This window comes from Melanotaenia boesemani, chromosome 24 (genome assembly GCF_017639745.1).
Source record: "Melanotaenia boesemani isolate fMelBoe1 chromosome 24, fMelBoe1.pri, whole genome shotgun sequence".
In the NCBI taxonomy this organism is placed as follows: domain Eukaryota; kingdom Metazoa; phylum Chordata; class Actinopteri; order Atheriniformes; family Melanotaeniidae; genus Melanotaenia; species Melanotaenia boesemani.
Genome location: NC_055705.1, coordinates 17,624,412 through 17,647,971, shown reverse-complemented (window position 1 = coordinate 17,647,971; position 23,560 = coordinate 17,624,412). Strand labels below are relative to the sequence as shown.

Below are 23,560 nucleotides of genomic sequence, written 5' to 3'. Positions count from 1 at the left end.
CTCTCTTAAATCCAGTATTGTTCAGTCTTGGTCTGCTGCCCTGCTTGTTTTAGGAGCTGCCTGATGGTGAGACGCAGTCGTGTTAATAGCAGAAAAGGCTGTTTGCCATTTGCAGATAAGATTTAACAAGTTTTTTTTAATGGGCACAACCCACATACTCAACTTTCCTGCTCATCCTTCTAAGATCTTTGATTTTGATCCCTGAGGATAAGCCAGTGGGCTGAAATGTGTGGTGTTTAACTTTGCCCTAAAAATAAAAGGATTTTAGTGCTTTGGAGTGTTTTTGATAAAGTTTTACTTTGTGATGGAGTGAAATTAATATAATGAAGACTGACTTAATTTTCCACCTGTCCTTCGTTTCCATGTATATTTAGCATTATCTTCATTATGAAGTGTGTTGGCTCCTCCCAGTTCAAAAATTCAACCAATCAGCATTTAGTAACACAAAGCTACAAGGACTGTTTTATGAAGACTGCATGATTGTGCATCTATATTAAGTTAAAATTCCAGCGTGTGGGGACCGAGACCAACACAAGTGGATATATCCATTTTGTTTAAAGTACAATTTATACTATTCATAGAAACATATCAGCGTATTACTCTCATGCTACTTGTAGGGCCAGTTCTTGACAAGTTAAAACTTAAATGCATATTATAGGGTGGGAACAAACTGTTTTGACATAATTTGGGATAATTTACCAAACTACAGATTATTTGTTCCATTCAACATGCACACACTGTACTCTATAATAACAATCACAACTTGCTAAAGAAGTTTGGATTGTAACAAATGCTAGACAAGAGTTTGTCTCTCTCTCTCTCTGTGTGTGTGTGTGTGTTTATATGTGAGTGAACAAAAGATGGCAATTGTCCTAAAGTTGAAGAGAAATCATCTTTCAGCTGGATCGTTAAGCAGAAGATTTTGCAGCATCTCGAGAATTGTTGTTTTTCCAGTGGGTCAGTGCAAATTGTGCAAAAGGAAAAAACTGCTGTGCAGTGATGTAGCTGGTTTAGGAAGGAAAATCTTTGGAGACATCCAGATGAATATTTTATTTCAGCTTGTGCAGCAAGTGCCAGAGTCAGATGATGCTTATGCAGTACAGGCTGAGACTTCCAACAAAAAATGTGCCTTAATAAAGATGAGCAGATTTTTACCACTACTGTTATCATTTTTTAGTCTTTAAGTGGCTATTACAGCTAATTCTCTTCTATAAATTATAGATATGGTGCAGAAAGGTGAACAACCCATAATTTTGATGCATACTGCAGCTAATACAATCACTGAAATGTTACTTGCAGATGATTAAGGTAACAATATTGTAATAATAGTAGGTAGGTAGCACCACTATAAAGGTTTTTTTTTTCTTGACAAAGTTGTATCTATTTGAAATTACTAATTTCAACTCTCATTCCATCACCTTTTCATCCATCTTTTTCATTTTTCTTTATTTATCAAAGATCCACAGAATGCTTAAAGTCTGCATCATCAAACAGTCACAAGCTCCATATAAAAACTTCAAAACATTTGCAGTGTTTCATCTCTTCCCTCGGCCTGACAATCATCTCTGGAAGCAAAAGGTCAGAATTGTGCAGGCTTTCATAATGATATCTTTACAGAGCAGTTCAATCACTCTTTAAATATGGAGGGTAAGAGGGCAAGTCTTTCTTAGCTTTTTAAATGTAGTTAGTTTTGTGAAATACACTGGTGTGTTGTTGGTAGGTTCTTTTGAAATAAGGCTTTATCTTAGGACAAAGAACAAAGACATTTGATTGTCTTCATTTGAAACTTGATGTCATACAAACTGTTTCTGTAGATCAGGGACCAATTCTGGACCTCTTGGACCAGTGTCCTGCAGGTTTTACCTCTTTCACATTAATGAGTCAATAAGAATTACTAACATTTAGTGATTTAAAAATGAGCAGCAAGAACAGTTGTGACCAGACACTGGCCATCAGTGGCCAAAATTCTTCCAGTCACAAATATATTTTCATCTGCGAGTGTTTCCAGTGGCCTCAGATGGAGCGACGACTGCACCACAGGTAAATTCTTCAACACTGCGTACATGTGTGCTGTCTTCCTCTGTGTCTTTTACCTATCTCAAACGGTGCTCTAGCACCTATCGGACAAAGCTGATACTGCAGCTTTGAAGCTCAGCTGGGTCTCACACACACATTCAATTTTTCTGTCATTGACCTGTGGTTGTGTGACATGCTTAACCTTTAATAGTCTTGTGAAGAACATGACCAGCTGTTTCTAAACCATTTAATTTAAATTTGGTGTGTGAAGAAATATCTGAAACCTGAAGAAATGGGGCCCAAGAGGTCTGGAGTTGAGTCAGAGTGATATGAAGAACTGTTTGGCATTAGTACAGATTTGGCAAGTTTTTCATGGAAACACCCCCACATCCCAAAAATCTTCCTTACAAATGTGGTGGAATTTAAAAGGGTAATAAATAGGCTGTTCGATGGTATAAGATTTATTGCCAAGAAGCATCGTTGCAACAAAAAAATAATCCACAAAAAAATCTTTTGTGCTGAGCTTCAATATGTAGGCACACATTGTTCAATCAACCCTGACTGCCGTGACAAATGGCAAAAAAAAAAGAGGGAAACTGACAACAATCTCGTATTACACTGCTTGTACAACTTTTACATTTCCTATCTACAACTGTCCAATAATCGTTTTATTCCCCAACTCAGTATAAAAAGGTGAAAAATGAATCTAAATGTACACCAGCTTCAAAATTTAGAGCAATTATTTCCGCTCCAAACCACAAGAACCCAGTTTTCGCTGACTTCTGTGTGAAAAGAACCTGCACAGAGTGAAAGTCAGACTTCACTTCTTTACAGAATATTTTGACAGTAATTCCTCATTGGCCGCGAGGAGGCTGAGCAATCCATCATGTTCCGGTTTTCTTTTACATTTGTGGCTGCGGTTGCGCGAGGAGGATATTAAAAATCTGGGTAGAAATAGTTAAATAGCTATACCCAAACGAAAATTCAAAGCCGCACACTGGGGTTCGGTGAGTGGTGGATTTTTCATGACCATTAATTCGCTCCACTCCCAAGACACCCCGTTTTCATCGGCATCCTGAGGTCTGACAGATCAGTTCAAATGGTTTTCTAATGAAATGTGGTGCACAGCGAGAGGTAATTGTGACAGATGAAGTGGCAGGATTAAGCTGAAATGGAGTGGATATTTTGCAGTGAGGCACCTACATCTCAGGATAGCATACTGTACTTGTCTAATGATGTCAGATTATATGGTAACCACGGAAACCGAGAAGAGACATGAGAAGAAATAAGGAAAGAAGTGTAATTTCCCTGACTGAGAAGGCTATGTGCAGCATGCCTGATTAAAAACGTGGCACGCACACTTCCTGGCTTGTTGAGGCTGCTGTTGAGCGGAGGCAGTTTTTAATGTTCTCCTGACTTTGCTGCGGTGTGGTCCGCCCTGATGAGTGCCCCATGTGGGTGTGAGGGGAATGAGGCAGGAGGGGAAACAGGGATGCGAGGAAATGAGAGGAAAGATGGTTGGTTAACGCCTGCTTCTTTTAGTGCCTGCTTATAGCTACGATCAAAATAAACTGGATAACATGGATTGGTTATTTTTGCTTTTGTTTTTTTGTCAATGTTAATGGGACATGAGAGACTGGAAGATTTGCAAACATTGAGGAAAGTGTAGTTTAACTTGTTTGTTTTATAGGTCACACAGAGCAGGATAAGTGATGCTACTTAGTTTAATCCAAAGAAGAAAAAAAAGACTTCTGTTTTATCCCTTTTCTGCTTAGCTTTGGTACAACTCTGCCACTCAGCCTTGCACACCTTCTGAGGGAACAAATGTATACAGAGCCGAGCCGACACGAGGAAAAGGGAGTCGTCTGCAGGGAAACGGTGAGACGCAGTGACACGACTGTGCCAAATGTTTACAGGCGAGCTGACATAGTTTGAAAATGGAAAGGGCTGAAACGAGGCTGTCTCTCTCTCTTTACTCTTGGAGGAAGAGATAGGAAATCTAGGTCATTGCAGCTGATGCATTGCAAAGCGAACTTCAAACAAACCTGGCCTTTAGCGTGATGGCTCTCCAAAGCTGTGTCACATGCCATCAGAGACTGATCACCAGTTTCTGCCAAAAGCTGCCACAAAATAATGAACAGAGTTGTTCTTGGTATGGAAAATAAACAGACAATGTTTCAGTGTTTCTGTTCGTTAGTGTATGATCATGGTCTCCATATGTAAACAAGAAAATCATCTTTTTGGATCTAGCTTCATGGCTAAGTTCTTATCCTTCAGTTGGACCACATCCAAGGCTTCTAGTTTACTGACCTTCACTGGGATTTGCATGGTGGAAGTTTTATCTGTAAACATGGCCCTGGGAATTTTAAAAAGCTTTGTTCTCCTGTTAAAGGTGCAGACATTCACCTCAAAATGCATGCTTCTACTCAGGCGTGGTTTTGGTTTAGCTTCAACTGATTTTTATTTCATGAAAATAGATGCAACAGCAAAAAGAATTACCAGCAAACATGAACATTTGACAAGTTCTATGTGATTTTAGACTATTCATTACTTTTTTATGCTCCCATTTGTGAGTTCCCTTTAGAAACATATGAGGTCAATAGAACCAAGACCTCATTAAAAGAACAAAAACATGGCCCTGCAGTTCAAAGGAATGTTTTTACTCAACCTTAGAGAATAATGGTTTATCCTATGCTGTAATTAATGGGAAAGTCACAGGTTGGGTTTATTCATTCTTGTGCATAGGAAGGCTTTTTAAATTTTAGATTAATGATTTGCAGGCATGAAGGCTGAGTGCTTTTCATGGAGGTGCGATAGCTTGAATGGTTGTTGCCGTGCAATCCAAACAAGAATGGAAATGAGTGAATTGAAAGTCTCCATTATTCCTTTAATGGATTTTTTCCAGACCGTAAAAACTGACCTATTAATAGAAATATATGTTTTAATAACACAAACCTCAAGGGGTCCAAGTTGTTGTTTCCTGACAGAATTGGTGATTTTAGTTATTACAGGAAGGTAGACGGTTTATGATGCAACATTCAAACAAAGCACTCACCATAAACTTTGCTAGTTTAAGATTTTAATAAACAACAGTCACTGATTTGTGGAAATGTTTCCCTGTCCTCCAAACATTTCATGCTGCCTTTTATTAAAATAACACCGTTCTAAATTAAATAATGGCTGAAATAACTCTTCAGACCAAAGCAGGAAAACCACTGGTCATTGAACTCTCCTGTGTTTATTACAAAATTCTCCTACAAAAGTGTCTTTGTTTTTACTGAAATAACTAACTTTAATATAATGAGGAAGGGTAGAGACACCATAATACGTTGACGTTACATGGCCTTTTTCACTTAGTCGGCGATTTGCGTGACTGGAATCACCATGAAGCTCTTAAAAGCTGATTTTGCTAACATAACTTTCCCAATCCCAGTTCTTTCTCTTGGTCCCACCAGTTGGCCCTATCTCTCCATTTTGCAAGGCTAAGCTACCATTCAAATAAATCTTTTGGGGGACATTTGTATCGTTAGATGACTAGATGGGGCGGCTGTGGCTCAGGAGGAAGATAGGAAGATAGATCCGGAAGGTAGGCGGATCGATTCCAGGCTTCCACTGACTACATGCCGAAGTGTCCTTGGGCAAGACACGTAACCCCACCTTGCTTCCCGATGAGCCTATCGGGGTTTGAATGGGTGAATGTTATAAGTAGTGTAAAGCGCTTTGAGTGGTAAAACTGGCTGGAAAAGTGCTATATAAGTACAAGTCCATTTACCTCTATTCCTTTATTACCACTGCTATTTTTAACACCCAGGTTACTTATGGATCAAGTTTATTTGACCTGCTCCTCTGATATAAAACCTGATCTCTTACTTACAAACTTCTTCCAACAAAATGAATCATTTGCAGTGGAAAAAAAAATCACAACCATTAATTCACCTTCCTCTTGCATTTGACCCAGGCTTAACCAGTTTTTCAGAGTTCACAATAGCAAAGTTAAGCCTTCAAAAAGGTTTTAGTCCATCCAAAAGTTCTTGGAGATAATCTCTGAAACAATTGGATGTACGTGGACTCTGATCTCATCCTCCACATACATCCAACTGTTGGGAAATCAACAGTAGATAAAGTTTGAAGGAAAAAGAAAAAAATCACTATTTTTTAAATATGGAAATCTTCAACTGCTCCAGTTTCCAAATGAATGCATTTCTCATTTTATTTTATTTTTTTATTAAAAATACAATAATTAGAAATGAAAAATTTTATTCTTTTTAATCATTTATTATCATTGTTTTATTTTTTATTATTTATTCTTCTATATTAATTTTCTCATACTATGACAAGTAATTACTTAAAAAAAAAAAACTGTGTGGAGGAGTTCTTCCCAGATTCACCAGTCCTGATCCTGGGTGCTTTCTGGGTAGAGAGGACCAGATATCCCAAAAACTACTCAGCACTTTCCTTTAAAAGGGATTCAAATGACTTTATTTCTATGGCATAGTCATTACACTTTTAATTGTATTATACTTTATTAATCCCAAGCTGGGAAATTCTTTTCCTGCATTTAACCCATCCTAGTTGCTAGGAGCAGTGGACTGCCAGGTTGCAGTGTGCAGGGAGCAGTCGGTGGTTGAGGGTCTTGCAGTGGTTTACCTTTGTTGCCAACACGGGGACTTGTACCTAGATTCTCCAGTCCCAAGCCCACTTCTGTAACCACTAGGTTGTGTACAAGTACACAAGTACAGGAAACTTTCTTTTTCTCATGTCTTTGCTAAAAGCATTTTTCCCAAACAGATGATCAGGTTTAGATATTTTAAGGACCTTTGTTTCCAGGAGAGCTGTGAACTCTTATGCTTATCATATCATCCATGATGTTGCTAGATTAATCTAAAATCAGTCAGCTTGGTCAGACAGACTGTGTACTGTTTCTCTGGTACAAGCAGAAAAACTCTGAATATTGCAGTCTTGTCATTTGCTTTCTTTAGTGGGTTTCAGTCCATTTCTTTGTTAAACCGAGGTTGGAGTGGTCAGCTTGCAGGATCATTAGTAAGTCAAAGGTAATTAAAGCCAAACAGTCTCATCACTTTAGGGCTTCCCTGACAATCCCAGTAAGTCCATTATCAAACTCTTTCAGAGGGTGGTTTGCTTTCTCTTTAATCAAGTCCAGGTAGTCATCCATCAAATCTTTTAGACTGCATTTCCTCATTTCTCTTAAACAAATTAGTTACAGGTGGCTACGATCCATAGCTGCTTTATGGCAGAAACCAAGAGTTTGAGTCTGAATATGAACAGCAAGCCAAGATTTAAAAGAAAATGTTCACAAATGTGCCTACTTCCCAGCTTTAAACCAACACAAACCAGTGGCTTTTCCCCATCTTTGGAATTCTCTCCAGGGTGATGCACACCCTGCAAAATATCTCAAATTGGATAATCCTATAGGTCATACACTTGTATAAGAGCTTGGCTCCACTCCGTGCTGATTCCTGCTGAGCAGCAGAAAGCAATGTGGTAAGATCAAGCTCTTCTGCCAGCTGTGTGGGAGGTATGTGTTTTAGGAAACATCAGCTGAATGGTCATTTATTACTCAAATGAGATGCCTGCATTTATCTAATTTAAGTAGTGCTTTTGTTGTTCACAGATGGAAACTTCACTGAGCCTCTAGATATATCAGCTCATATCAAACCAGCAGCTCATTCCTTCTTCTTCACTGTTTTACTTTCTCCTTTCTAGTTTCAAGCACAAGAAGACCACCAGCCTCTGTTGACATGGAATTAAAGGTGACGTTCATACGAGGACGTGGCCTTGCTGTTTCAGTGTTCTAAATGTCTTGATTAGGACGCTATTCTCCAGGATCAAACCTAACCTAGCTCACTCATTGCTTTTTGTCTGCATCCTTAATTTCATGTTGCATAAAGTTTTAGGGGAAACCTGCAGAACATTTTTGAGTCTTCTAGACTAGTGGACTCATAAAGCCTTGTAACAACAATGGCAAGTCCTTTCATCATCATTTACATACACACAGGCGCCCAGTTAAGACTGATTCATACAGCTAAAACCACTGATTTCAAACAGACAAATAATCCATTTCACAGTGGAAAAAAGGCTCCACATATTCCACAAATTCCATGTATTTCCATAGATTTTGATTGATTGATTTTATCTATTTGAGTGGCATGCACATTGTTGTACCCAGCCCCATGGGCAAAAACAACACTATACTAAATATAAACAACCCAAAGATGGCAAAGAAAGGAAAAATCTTATGCATCTCTCAACTTGTACAACAAAAAAGCCAAAAGTATACAAACAAGACTTGCAAATATACAAAACAATAGAAAATTGTATAAGGAGTACAATTCTTCCATGGCTTTTCAATAAACCTTATGAATAAAACTTATGACCTAGTTGATATTGTGTGATGAAATCGTGATCCTGTATTTAAATAAAATGACTAAAAAAAAAAAAAAAAAAAAAAAAAAAACAATTATATGCACTGCACTAGCACTACATGATAGCACCTGGGTCCAACTGGACTCAAAAGCGGTCTGACTATCACTTAATTATGACGTTCCATCTTGTTTGAATTCATGCTTGTGTTGTTCTTCCTCTCAAATGTAAGTCGCTTTGGATAAAAGCGTCTGCTAAATGACTGTAGAATAGAATAGAATAGAAACCTGGTTAAAACATTAATCAGCCAGCTCAACATGTCATAAACTGCAAAATAAACTGGGATTCATCTACTGAACTTTTTCAAACACGGATATTCTTAATATGTTATACAACAGGCATTAAAACAAAAATGAAGTTCAACATAACATCAAGATCACAAAAAACACATCTACGATGTTTGTGTGATTTGTGTGATTGCGCAACATATCAAACTCATTATGAAGCAATGTTACAATGAAAGATGTTCGAAGAGTGCAACATTAGAAAAAATAACTTTATTAAAATTAAGTCTATTGACAAAATTACAAATAGCCTAAACAATAGTACTATAAGAAAAAATGTTTATTATGTATATCCTTTATATCATTCATATTTATGATAGCTCTGTTATGTTAATTACAGCATGCAAAAAGTAGTGGGTCAGAACCTAGAATAATTGGTTTATCTTCATAATGGACCAAATATTTCTTTAGTCTGCTTACTAGCTTTGTGAGGCAAGCGTAATGAGTGGATTTCTTTCTACGGCGTGACTCAGACTATCTGATCAGAGCAGTAGACCATCAGTTCAGGTGAGGAAGCGGCTCTCAGAATGAGAAATACTTTATTAATTCCAGAGGGAAATTGTTGCTCTGCAGTGCTCCTTAAAACAGTTAAATACAGTGGCACACTGTAAGTAAAATAGAAATAGAAAAATAAGAGTGCAAGTGAGACGTCATTAAGACATTATCAGGTGACCCTTAGTGAGCCTCAGTAGTCAGAAAAGTCTCTACGCTGTTCCCTGCAGCTGGAGCTGAATAATGTGGTGGTTTCTACAGCTCTTGTCTATTTTTCACTCTTGGAGCTAACAACTCTCCTTTCTGCTTCCTCAGAGAGATATTTAAGGACTTAGTTTCACTGTCATGGAGCTGATCACTCTGGGAGTGCACGGTTGAGAGATGCACAAAGCTGAGGCGGCCAGCTTCAAATCCTCTGCAGCCAATTACTGGCGTTTTGTCTCTTTGTGATAATACAACCTTTTTTATTTTATATGCATCATGGATTCCTTCTTTCAGCTGAGGCTACAAACTAAACTAAACAAGATGTGCATCTCAGTTGCCGACAGCAAAACACCCCAAGGTCTCAGAGTGATGGTGTACTGGCAGAAAACCTTGCATGTTGTTGTCTGCTCTCATTGACCGTGCCATTTCCTGAGGCTAAAGCTGAAGTTCTGACCTGTGTATAGTAGTTTCATACAAACAGCCTACATGTCTGGAAACACAGTTTCTACTTCGGGTGGCTTTATTGCTTCTTGTTTATCCAGACTCTCACTCTAAATTCTGCCAGCTTCCTTAGTAACTGCTCATGCCCTGACCTGCAGCAGCTATGGTCAAGTATTTACTCAGGCCAAGCACAGGTCACACTTCTGAGCTAGACCATTAATACTGATTGCCCGGGCTAGAAATGTTACATCTGGAATTGAGAAAAATAAATAAATAAATAAAAAAATTTAGTATCCTGAGTTGTGCATTCCTATTTAACTATCTTAATGTATTGTTATTAACAACTGTGTATTGAAATATTGAAACATTGATCAAATGCCTGTGATTTCACTGATTTCAGTTGATAAAATCAAGGCAATGTTGAATGTTATTTGAATTTCATACCATTTTAAAAGGTTTAAAGGACCAAACAACCGAAATAATTTGTTCTTTGAACTGAAACAGACTGTGCCTTATTCTTTATATTTAAGCAGTTTCCTACAATAATAAAACTAAAAGAATACATTTTGATTGCAAACATTAAAAGCAGGATATGTAAATCTTACTCCTATTAATAGTCTCAAACCAGATAAATTTAGAACGTAGTTATGATAAAGTAATACACTCATATCCCTAGACTGTATAAAAGATGGACGGAGCCTCCGTGACGTCACCTGTAGGTTTCTGAAGGGCAAAAGTGAAGCTCGTTGGGCGGTTCCTACCATCGACATCTTGATAGCAACACGCCTGCCGTCATTCCCGGAAAATACAAAATTGGGCAAAGTGGCAGAGCTGAGAGGGGGGCGTGAGCATGGGGGTGGATGATTGACGTCTATCAAACTCCCAGCTGTCTGAAGAGCTATCTGAGCCAACTCGGAGCTAACAGTAGCTAACCAGCTAATGAAGGTAGGCGGGCTAAAGCGAAGGCACACTGTTAACCGGCTAAAAACCGCGGTTGTGCTGCACTCTCCCTACTTACCGTGGATATTGGATACATGTCAGTCAAAAGGACACGCCCTAATTATGCCAAATTTCAAGATTAAATAACATCCAAACAGATGAGCTAGAAAAAAAATTCACCCCCTCACAGTTGTGATGAAGGTAAACTTGACCTATTAATCCTAAAATGTTTTTGACAAAGCAAATGAAAACAATTCTTTTCTTTTTTGTGCATCAGTATTAATATGATGTATGGTTACACCGTAATTTCCAATATTTGTCAAAAATAGCACATTAAATTGGGCTTCACCTATTATTATTTATTATTATTATTATTTATTTATTTATTTATTTTATTTTTGTATGTGTGTGTAAATTTCCCATAAACATTAATCATTTCGCTGGTGAATGATGTTTCTGAACAACATGAAAATATAATAAGTATGTTTACCTCTAATCATAGATCTCTAAATGTAAGCTGTGTTTGCAGAATCTGTTTTGAAGAGACCACACAGCTTGTTATATGCAACATGCATGAAGTAAAATTTGTGCATTTCATTCCTGAACATTTACATGTACAATATTAACCTTTTTAACCTCAACATCTTTATGGAAAAAGAATGGAATTAATGTATTAAATACTACTGAAAACAACTGAAATCCAGCAATATTTTAGACAATAGGGTCTGTCCATTAGATCACAGTTACCCATAAGGTTTTATTCAGTAGGTCTCTCATCCTCTTGCCAGTCCTTCCTCCAGTCCTTCACACTAAAGCATGTTTACCTCTCTGGAAAAAAGAGCTTCAAACATTTGCATTCAAGGAAGATGCTTTCATCATGTCCCAGCTAAGCACAGCAGCTTTCTCTCAACAGCTTTTGGTCCCTGCATGCGTCACGCAGGGACTGAATTTAAGGTGGGTGGTATATGGGTAGTGGTTGGTGGGCCCAGCAGGGTTCTGCCAACACTACAATTTGTTTTTCTTTGGTTTGAACTATGATGCAAAATACTTGATGATCTCATCTTTTTAATTGGTTTGTTAGATTCATGAGGCCAATTAAAACTTTATCACAGCTTACAAACAAAATTCACATTAGCAATATTTCTCTGGATTAAAAGCAAACTCATGTTTGGGGCTTCAATGTTGTTTTTTTTTCCTAAAATTGGAGAAATTGGCTGAGAGTGATTGAGCATGATATTTTTCATCAGTTTCAATGTGATATGGCTGCAGTATGTGCCTACATGGATCTGCTTTCTTCTTAACCGTACAGTATTTATTCTTTTTGCGGTTTGAGTATATTCTCTCTAGGTTATTTGATGGACAAATTTGATATCTTATCCTACATTGACTTTTGATGTTCAGGTTGTTTTGACTCAAAACAAAAAATGCATTAAGAGTAGGAAGTGGCTCATTAACAAAAATGACCATTTTAGCTATCAAGTAGTATAGTTTTTTGTTTGGATACTGTTTAAAGTAGCTGATGTCATGCAATGTTCTTTACTCTGCATGACTAATCACATAAACTTAGTACTGGCATGGGTTTTTGGTTATTTATTTTTTATGGCTAAATAATTAAAATCCAACTGTCAGTGGGGTCACAACATTAAAAGTTTGTCTGCACCTCCTGCTTACTTTTACTGTCGTCTGTTAGCTGCATTGACAGATGTATTCATCTGTTGCAAACTGCGTGTATTTACATGAGACAACTAGTTGTTTACAAGAGAAATGGTTTAAATAATTTCTTTAAATACTTTAATAAATTATGTTTCAATGGTAAAAAAAAAAATCAACCTCAGCAGGAGCACTGTGGTTTCTGCGTTTATCACATTCAAACTTGCATCAAGTCATATCCCATTATATCTTCTCTGGGGAGCTGAACTGAATTGAAGATGAGCGGTAAATTATGCATCAACTGCATGGTGACATCACCTCCAAAAACAGATGCACGTACGTCTCTGTGAGCGAGGTTATGTCCTCTTTCACTGCACATTGTATAACTGTATAATTAGAAGAATGTGTGCAAGTTCAACTTTCTTTCTGTAGAAGATGGCTCAGTCTGCATTGTGCATCATTATTCAACCACAGGAACAAATTAACACATGCAGTAACAGGAAGGGTCATGCTTTGCTAATCTGTGTGGTATATTATAATAATTTTGTCATGTTGAGATGTTCGATGCTCAGACTTGTTTGGTGCTCTATACTTGGTACACAGTAATTGGAGAAGGGCTTTGAGTCTGCCTCCAGTGACCTCATTACCCCAATTAAATCTGAAGCCTTCTGTGCGCAAAGTCCGTCTCTCAAAGTGATGTCTGATTATTACTCCCAGTCAGAGTGAGCTTGATGCAGCTCAGGAAGAAGTGCTGGGACATGTGGTTTGTACTGCAGCTGAGTCGTCTTCCTTCTTTGCAGCAGCTCAATCCGTCTTACTGAACAAGACACATAAAATATGATAAAGATGCCTTGGGGGGAGGGACACTTATCTTAAACACTGAAATAATTACAATCATTTAAGAAACAGCATCCTTCAAATTTCCTACTCACTCACAATTGAAGTACGGGAGATTTCTCGCTTTCAGCATATGTAGTGATATGGGAGACATCACACACTCTGCATCATCTTTGTCCATTAAAATCTGACTCTGTAAGGCAGCCAATTGTACTTAAATTAAGCTCATTTACCCAAGCCTACACATGCCATTTACCTTTAATAGAAATGTCACTGTGTTAATAGTCAGTGTTGCACAAACCCTCCTTATATTTTACGTTATCTAATGACAAATCTGAAACAATCTGCAGGATGAAGAAAGAGTCCCCTGTCATATCCAGTTAGGGGAAAAACACCTGGCAGGGAGTTTGATGAATGCAAGGCAACAAGCTGAGATTATACGGTGATAACGATCACAGTATTTCCATGCAAGGGAAAATAGCTTTAGCCTCTTCCTTTGCTGAAGAGAAGTTAATCTAAACTTGGCACAAAAAGTAAGGAAATTAGTCTGTGAATTATTTCTATGTTGTAAAAATGCTTCTTGGCACCGTTGGAAAACCTTTTAAATGTAGCCGCATTTGTAAGAAATATCCATTTGTGGAATGAGCAGCAGAGTTGAGTTGGTGTGATGGGTTGGTAGGGTCATAGTGGAGAAGATGTAGAGAACGCTAATTGCTGATTGCTGCATTGAAAGGGTAACAACTTTTGGTGGAAGTAGTAGCTAAGTATACATATGCAAAATTTCTTCAGTCTGGTTCCAACCCTGATCAGAACTGTTCTGTTAGGGGGTTAAAAAAGTTATTCCAGTCATGACCTGCATTTACACTCATTACGTGTTTTATTGGAATAAATCATTTTGACAAACCCACAATTGTCTGACTTGCCAGAAAGAGCAGCAGAAGAAGAAATGGGTATTTCCAGGGTAATGCAACACCCCATATTCACCCCCTTTTACCCCATATTCTTTTAAAATGTCAGTCTCAGTGTATGTGTATCACATACTGATCCGTTCTGTTTTGGTCCTTTATTTTTTTAAATGAACTTGGAGTAAAGCAATGAGTGTAATACAGGCTGTAGCGTAAACTGTCGGATTACGTTATAGGGCCAGTTGTTCAAATCTAATCTGGTCGCAGTTTATCAGATTGGATCAAATCATGAAAATGAGTTGTTCAAAAGAGGAAGAAGGATTCTGAAATCCGATTCGATTATATAATCCAGTTCTAGTTGTGATCTGGACCAAGCTTTCAGTTTGTTTTGTTCAAAACAGTAGGATTTGGATCATTTTCATCCAAGAAAACAGGATTGTCCTGATCCCAACAGGGGGTAGGAATTCCGGGCAAATTTCCAGAATAAAATGATGCAAACCCTCAAATCTGATTGAATAATAGTATGTTTTTAGTCAGTGCACATGTTAATATTTATATGTTGAACTTGACGTGTTGAACCGTTACAGTGATAAAGTGTGTAAAGTAGGCATAGGCGACCTATTAAGTCTTTCAGCATAATACAACAGAAATAAAATCACAATATGATCTTGTCCTTATGAAATAAACTCCCAAACAAATTTAACAAACAGAAATAAAATAATCTATTTACCTGTCATTCATCACAACATAATCAGAGAAGAACCTGTCAAAAAGTAATTCTGACAGCTGCATCCCTTCCTACACGTCCAGTCAGTCCCTCATTCTGACAGAAGGCCAAAGGTTGGTCCGGTACCTCACCATGGGGCTCAGGTGCATCATCGTTTACACCGAGAGGGATGTCTTTTTTTTATTTAAGATGTTTCTAAAATATCCACAATGTATTTGGTAATGAATTAGTTTTATATTTGTTGTGGCTCAGATGAGAAGTCATAACATTAAAAATAGAAGTGATTATTTATGATTCCTGTGTGTTGTCTCAAAAGGAAAAATACTTAAAGTAACCCCATACCGGCCCTTCTGCCTGCTGTTCTTTACATAGCTGGTAGCCCACGTTGTTTTAGGTTCTGGTAATCCGGATTTGGTAATCTTGAAAGCCGAGATTCTGCATCAGGATGATCTAATGCTGCTTTGAACAACTGGGATAAAAGTAAGATGGATTACGTGATCCTCCATCGAGACAAATCAGATTCCCAAATCCGGATGTTTATCTGGGTTAAATGTTTGGATCAACTGGCCCATATTGATGAACATTTGACATAACAGTTACGTGCAATAAGGATAATTCCTAAGCAACACTCAGAATATGTTTTCACACTGATTTGAACATAACCAACCCATCTTGATCTAAATGAAATTTCAATCCCAATGAATTTGATTGGATCAGAATCCTCTGATGGCTATGTTCACAGGAAGTGTTTTTTATTCTGATCAGTCTTTAAATTTAAATACTTGTGTCTATGTAAACATGGCTAATGTGTGGGGTGAGAGGCAACACTTTCCCACACTGGAAAACACAAGACCTGTCATCAATGGAGGTAATGTCAATGCAGACATATTGAGTTGTGATTATGGAGCCTGTAGGAATCTCTAAATCTGGGACTGAACTCTTCCAAGATAACAACGCTTGTCCTCAGAGTTTTATTTCCCTTTAAAAAAGAGGCAATCCATATTAATAAACATCACATTTAAATATGCAAATTTATATCAAAGCTAATTTCCATCTTTAGTCCCTTGGCAGACTAACACAATACAATACAATTAGAATATTAACAGAAGGATATTAAAGTGTAGATTTCTTGTTCTTCTGAGTTTTAAAGTACTGACCCTGTAGGTCACATGGAGTCACAAGTCTGTTCTGAGCTTTATCAGAGACTACCCTAGAATTTCAGAGTGAAGAGGATGGAATGGTCTGCAGTCCTGACCTCAACTCCACCTAAGACTTGTAGGATCTGCTTGGGGCTACTGTTTGTGCCAGAATGTCCAACACACCCACATCAGCTGACTTGAGACAAATACTGGTTGAAGAATTGGACACCATCCCACAGATGTGACCAAGCTGTTGACCAGCATGAGGAGGAGGTGCCAGGCTGTTATGACGGTGTGTGGTTCTTCCACTCGCTATTGAAGCCCCTGGTTGTTAAATTAATACATTTTTAAATTGTTTCTTCAGACTTCAATCATCCAATCCAATAAAAATCTGCATCATCTGCTTGTTTTATATAATAGTAAAGAACACTGTAGGAGAGTGGAATAACATGAGAAAGACAAAGTAAAAAAATAAATAAAAAAAAAACTATGTTGACCTACAAAATAACTTTTTTTCTATATTGTTATTTTTGTTTTGTGACATTTCCAACCCTAGATCGTGAAGCACAGGCTACATCATATTTAGACTTATGATGGTATGATAAGGCTTCAGAACAGTCTCTCCTGTTAAAAGTGTAAAAAATAGCTGACATACATATTTGCTGTACTGCAGTCATGAGACCTTCATCAGCAACCCGATGCTTCTATGTCAGGGTTGACTATAAAAAATAAACCTGGTTTAAACTGGTAGGTGGTGTTTTTCACCTTTTATTAACCCACAAAATTATATTTTTCTTTTAATTTTTTTTTTTTTTTTTTTGAATTTCCATTCAGTTCATTCAAAATTCAGAAAGTTTCCAACAAACTCATAATGCTATTTACAGTAAAAAAAAAAAAAAAAAAAAAAAAAAATTAAGGTGCTCAGGTTTATTCCTTTATTAAAATCAGATGAGACACTATACACATCATATGCATACATCCTTTAAAGCATAGTCTATCTCTCTAGCTATCTATTTATCTAGCAATTGAGCGCAGAAATCAGTTAAGACAAGTGTTTTTGGTTCATATATTTGAGTGAATCATCAATATTTGAATGTTTACTGCCTTTGATGGGAATTTTATATCTAAGCCTGGCTTCTTTTGGGGTTGTGCCTGTATTACTTATGCTCTGCTTAGTAGCCAACATACATTAGAGTCATTAAATAGCATGCATTAAGAACATTTCTCCTCTTCTCATCAATTTTCCATCACTCAGAAAATGGACCATCATATAGAACATACAGGAACCTGCGTGCCAGCAGCTCATTTTAACAAATTCCACCTCAAGTTTTACATTTTTCCCATTAGCTGCTGATACTGTGGAATTTTTAAGTTTTGCTGAAGAATTTTAGATGCTGTTATTAGCTTTAATTGAAGACTCAAGTTGAACCTCTGAACAATCTGAATGTTTTATGGCAAAAGTTACCTTTTAAATATGGCAAATATTTCCATAAAGTCTGGATTACATTCATAGATTTCTTTTAAAATGTTTTTTTTTTTTTTTCTTCAGGCTGTCCCACAAAATTTCAAACAATCAGCCCCTCACTCTGCTTGTCTTCAAAGTTGCACAGTAACTGCTTGATTTGAGTTGAGGGCATTTGAGAATGCAAACCTTGAATTGAAGGGGGAATCAATGCAGTGTTTGTCCATGTCTTCACTCATTAAGGAACCTCTATTCACATCAGGATCTGTATATGACAAAGAAAGCTCACAAGTGGACACTTTGAGTCCGAGAAGAGCGGTTTTTCTTCCCCTCAAAGCCCTCCCCTCATCGAAATTCGCCTCACAGAGTCATGGTGCCAGAGGCCAAAGTCTTGACAGGGGCAGCCCAGTGAGGAGGAAATCAAATGAGTCCCTTTCTACAGGCTGGCTGGTGGACAGGGAGGCCTGCTTACCTACAAGTACTGAGCCTCACACCTGTCTTGTCCAGGAGAAGAGCAAAGCGAAGCCTAAGTACAGTACCTCACAAAAGTGAGTACATCCCTCACATCTCAGCAACCATTTCATTATAACTTCTCAATGAACAATACTATAGAATTTAAACTTGGAGATATTTAAAAGTACTCAGTGTAGAGCTTTTATAACAGTATAGATTTACTGTCATTGTGAAATGCTCAATACACAGCCCTTTACTGTCTAAATGGTTAGCAATGCAAGTGAGTACACTGCTTGTTATTCCTGTACATGTGCAAACAAGCAAAGCCACCTTTCCTATTAATCATGTTCATGTTTTTTGCTTGCTTTACTAGACCTTTCAGATTATTGTATTAATGGAGTAGAGCTGTTAAATTTTATGCAATGATTCTCTCATATTGACTATATTCAACATGGCTCCTCATGTGAGAAATGGAATTATGGTGCTTCATGAAAATGGCCAAGGCTATAAGATTGTTAACATCCTGAAACTGGGCTACAACATGGCGGCCGAGATGATGGTGGTTTCCAAGACGGGTTTCACGCACAATAGGCCTTGTCAGGGTTGACCAAAGAAGCTGAGTCCTAGTGCTCTGCGTCGTATCCAATAGCTGGCTTCAAAAAACAGATGCATGAGTGTGGCCAGCATTGCTGCAGAGGTTGAAGAAGTGGGAGGTCTGCTTGTCAGTGCTCAGACTGCACTCTGGGTCAAGTTGGTATGCATAGCCCTCATCCCAGAAGCTGGCTCACAAGAACACAGTTTGCTGAAGGCAAGCAGTTCAAGGGCATGAGTTCCTGGAACCATCTCCCATGTTCAAAGGCAACTTAGGGCGCATTCACACCAGGATAGTCCGGGGGACTTAGTAAAATTTTTTCCCCAAATGTTTTGCATCCTCCTCTGGCTTGGTCTCCTTTCACACGGCTCTTTACTGAAGCAAGCCAAACTGTCTGGACTATGTCATGTAGTTACAACAACTGCTCACTGGGGGCGGTATTCGCTGAAATGACCATTGACCAAGAAGAAAAACAAAATCCAGCTCATTGACTGGCCAGGACCAAAAACAGCTTGTTAGTACCAGTAAAGTGGAGAAACACCAAGTTTATAGTCTTGGGGTTTCTGTTTTTAGTTTGGTGTTCAAACCTCATACAGTTTTCATCGGAATCTGTCCATTTTAAACAGCAGGAGAGGCAACGGGTTATCCAACATGATGCATTCATTGTCATTTCCTCTTTGCTTCACTGGATGCTCCATTTGATATCACACTGTAAGTGAACGACACCAGGTGTTTGCGTCTTTGGTCCACACCAGAATGCAATGGAAAGTAAAAGATGCATACTGACTGCTCTAAAGTACATTAAAGTTGGATTTCTGTTCTATAGTATTGAGAATGTATGCCAAAAGTGTTGCTGAAATGTGAGGAAAGTAACTGTGTTTATCTATAAGTCACAGTTTCATCTCTTGATGATTAGGTGTGCATCCTTGGTTCTCCAGATATCTGAGCATCAGGCTCCTCAGCTGGCTTCTCATGTTGATCTGAGCTGAACAGGAAAAGAGATGAAATGAATTTTGAAAAATAAATATACCTCAGATATGGATAGCAACGTGTCCCAGTTCTCTATTTAGACATGCATGTCAGTGTAATCGGAACGCATTTTTCTCAAAAAGCAATGACTGCTCCATTTTGTCTGTAAAACCTTTTGGAAACAGGCAGATAATATTGAATTAGTGGAAATGGAGCAGAGCATTTAGAGCATTTTCTGTTGCAAGCAAGGGTATGTTTTGTGCTAGGTCATGCAGAACTACAGTGCATAATTAAATGGGTTTATGTCAGCATTTTTTATTTACTTTTAAATTATTCTCCACCATTTTGTCTTCATTACTTCTTTTTACATTCTCATGAAAAACTGATGTAAGTGCTGAAGGCTTGGTTTTTTTTCTGGGCTGTTTTTTTCTGTGTACAGATTTTAATCGTTTCTATGCACAACTATTAAACGCTTTACATTTCAACTGATTTTAGAATTTTACGTATTTAAGCAGATTTTTTCCTCTTGCACAAATCACATGTTATACAATAACCTTTTTATAGGCTTGACTGACAGACTTTTTCTATTATTTCCATTGGGCGGCAGTGCGTCTATCCGCAAACTTAAGTTGTACCGCATTGCCTTTCTGCTTGTACGCTCCATCCTTAAAGTAACTCACACAATCTGCATGCAACCGTGCAAAAGGAGGAAGAAAAAGAAGAAAATTACTCAATGAATGGTTCATTATTAATCTTTAGTGAATGTTTGGAAACATTCACTACAAGTGTGAGGGATGAAGTCTTAAGAGGATCGCAGCTCTGACAAGAGGGAATTTTCAAGTTCGTTCAAATATCGAGATGCTTGTGGATGAGTTCTTCAGAATAAATATTTGCAGGAAAATCGAGCTCTTTGGTTAATAAAAAAAACATGGAATGAATAGACGGGACGCGTCTAAGACACAAACTGCAGGATTAACTGTTTCATTTTATGTCCCTGCTTTATGCCCGTTGACTTTGTGGCGCATTATGCTGTTATAAAATCGACGGCTCACGCGCTCCCAGCGTCTGCTTGTGGGTTTATTTTGACGGGAGATCTTATCGTGTCCGGTGCAGCCTCTGTTCACACATGATTACTTTACGCATCATAGCGGCACGCTGACGGGGAGAGAGAGAGAGACGGTATGCGATGTGTCCCCCTTTTTTTCTCCCCCATCCTGCACTTCACTTTGGAAATTTGCGCTCGTGTGGTCGCGCTTGAAGCTGAGCTCACCTGCCGGGCTGTGAGCGGCCGAACTGCTGGAAAACCGGAGTCCTCTCATTGATTCCATCGACCGTTGCTCTGATCATCTGATCACTCCCATGATTTTTCTTCATTTTGTTTTTTCCTGCTGTTTGAAAGTGATCGACTGCAGGTGTTTTTGTTTGGTCTTTATTTTTGCGCTTTGATTTGCGCCATTTGGCAATATGTGATTTGGGGACAGACGCCGCGTTTTTGGAGAAGTGGACTATATCACAGCTGGAATTCCCAATAAAAAAAAGAAAAAAAAATCCACATTCCTGCTTGACACTATAAACCAGAAGAGATTGTGATATACCGTGATGGTGTGGACCCTTCAGAACTGAGAGCAGAGTGGACCTTGTCGTTTGGAAACTGCTCCTGGGTAAGTTCAATTCATCATTCCGCTCATATGTTATCAAAGTTGGACCGTGGTGCTCCCTGAATATGTTTAAACCAGTTTGACAGCATCTATCATGATTTGGGCATCATCTGTGGCATCTTATGTGCAAACCGCAACGCTTTATTTGCAATTCGCCGTCCTTTTATAAACGCTTTTGTGGTTTACTAAGATGCGGCACTTCAATGCGCATTTGGAGAGAACACGTCTTTTCCGCCGTTACGCATGGACCCCAGTCGCTGTTTTTGCCTCGGCTGCGGATGGAACCTCTAGTGGAAAGGCTGCAGCACGGTGGTCCAGATGAAATGCTGAAATCTAATGTACATTGAAATAAAAGGTAGATAATTACCTAAACAGTTAACCTTTTCTTTTTGTCTATCAGCAGATTTATTTGTTAACACATTTTTGTCTTTTTCTTTACGTTAATGTTGCAATGTGTGCATTTGCACAACGCTACGGTGCGTCAGCAGTGTGCATGTTTGTGCACGCGTCTTGCTGGACACACACACACAGAAATAACTCGTGTGTACGACAGAGGAGAGAGGCGAGAGGAGCCTGGGCTTAGTTACTTCAAATTATTTCTGCTGAGTGATTGTTTGGCAAGTCGGCTCTCAGCGCTTCTCCTCGGTATGTGCCAGTATTTCCTCTCCTCTCTCCCCTGCTTTCCTCCCCTGCTTGGATAGATGATGGCTTATGATTGTCCATATGGATGTTGGAGTCCCTCTCTGGCTCTAATCATGTTAGGGTTTGCCAGTTGAACATATTAGGGAATCAGCAAGTGACACTGATACAAAGTTAGAGCAGTGGCTGTCTTAAGAAAGCCTCCCTCTTAAAGGAGGCTGCTGTAGTCCCGCAAGCTGGATCTCACCATTTTTTATCCAGCAGCTTCTGCAGAGATGGGACTTTTCTGTCCTGTCAATCTACAATCTATAACCTCCTAAGGCCACAGGCAGTTGCTTTCAATTAGTTTCAGAGATGATTTAGCCATTTTTCCAAGTCATTTGTGTCACACCTTGTATCGGTTTCCCCTAAATCTCCTATTTTGCTAAAAATCTTTTTGCTTATATTCCTTGTTGACACCTAAGCTGATACTTTGGGATACAATGTTGTTTTCATTTCTAAAATCTGGGGTTAAGCTTGGCCACAGGAGCAACCAGCACCACATGAATTAATAGGTAAGTGGCAGCAGCCACTTAACAGAAGCCCTGCAGCTACATATTGAGCTGAGTCTAGTGCTCTCATATAGAAATTGATTTAGACACAGATTATGTCATCTGGCACCAGCACTTTTTATTTATTTTTTTTATTCCTGTTCTTGCTGATGAAATAAGTGAAGGTTTAAAAGGCATGTTAGAAGTGGACTAAAGATGTTTTATTGCTTGGTTTATTTAAACTATTATTGGGAATTCTTTGTCGAAGGCAAATTAGCACCAATGGCATGTTTTACTGGCTTTCAAAAAATGTTAAAATATAAATAAAATCATCCACTTAATGACCAGACTCAACAGAAATAGTTATATTGGGGGATTTTTGCCTCTAGAAACAGATATTTAGTGTTCATACATTAAATCTTCTCTAAACATTGAGCTAAAACAAACAATGACATGGCTTTTTGAAATGCCACTTCATGTTCCTTGAGAAGACAGATGGATCTGGAAATGTCACAACCCCCCCTCCCCCCCATTCCCACACACACATATAAACACACACACCCACACACCCTTTCTGTCTTGATTGATGGTTTTAATTTTCAAGGAGCTGTCACCAAAACCCATTGGCCTTGGCTTTGCAATCAAGGGGCGGACAGTCAAAGGCTTTCAAATGAAAGAGTTCATTAATGCGGTGGGAAATAAGGGTTGTCTCACTGTAGAATATTGGCTCTGTGTGAGAAGTGATTGGAGCAATTGATGAGGATTTGTGAGCAAGAATGTTGGAGAGGAAGTTGAGACCGGGCCACCTCAATCATGGCTATTAAATGACAATAAGACTCTAGGGGAAATAGGAATACTCAGAGGTGATTGCATGTGTCGGACCATGTGCGTGTGAGCAAATATCACAAATGCACGGAGTACCTTACACTGCTGCTTGGTGCTGTGCAGAGCTATTGACTGTTGTGAAATCTGAGAATTAGAAGCTGTGGACTACATGCATAACAGATGTCTTCAGAGTTAAATCTTTTGAAAAATCCAATTCCCCAGAAAATGAGATTCCCTTTTCTCCATGCCTTGTTCCATTTTCTGTCGTAATCACTGGACATCGATTTGATTCCAAGCTATTTATTTTTGTTGCAGCCATCATGTCAGGAATTGACAAGTATGGTAGATCACATGGAC

General features: G+C 38.5%; 1 protein-coding gene across 7 annotated transcripts in view; it reads left to right on the top strand.

Moving 5' to 3' along the window:
• LOC121635881 (interleukin-1 receptor accessory protein-like 1) overlaps positions 1 to 23,560 on the top strand; it is a 393,288-nt gene that overhangs the window by 65,243 nt on the left and 304,485 nt on the right. For 2 of the 7 annotated variants that reach the window (XM_041979264.1, XM_041979263.1), the window contains exon 1: positions 3,828 to 3,894. The exons of 1 other annotated variant lie outside the window; for it this stretch is intronic. In XM_041979264.1, the coding sequence (XP_041835198.1) occupies positions 3,841 to 3,894 (54 nt within the window). In that variant the 5' untranslated portion in view covers positions 3,828 to 3,840. Of the gene's footprint in view, positions 1 to 3,827; positions 3,895 to 18,063; positions 18,086 to 19,074; positions 19,294 to 20,813; positions 21,213 to 21,459; positions 21,565 to 23,560 lie in introns of those variants that run through there. 4 more of the 7 variants (XM_041979269.1, XM_041979266.1, XM_041979265.1 and 1 more) reach the window with 4 other exon arrangements.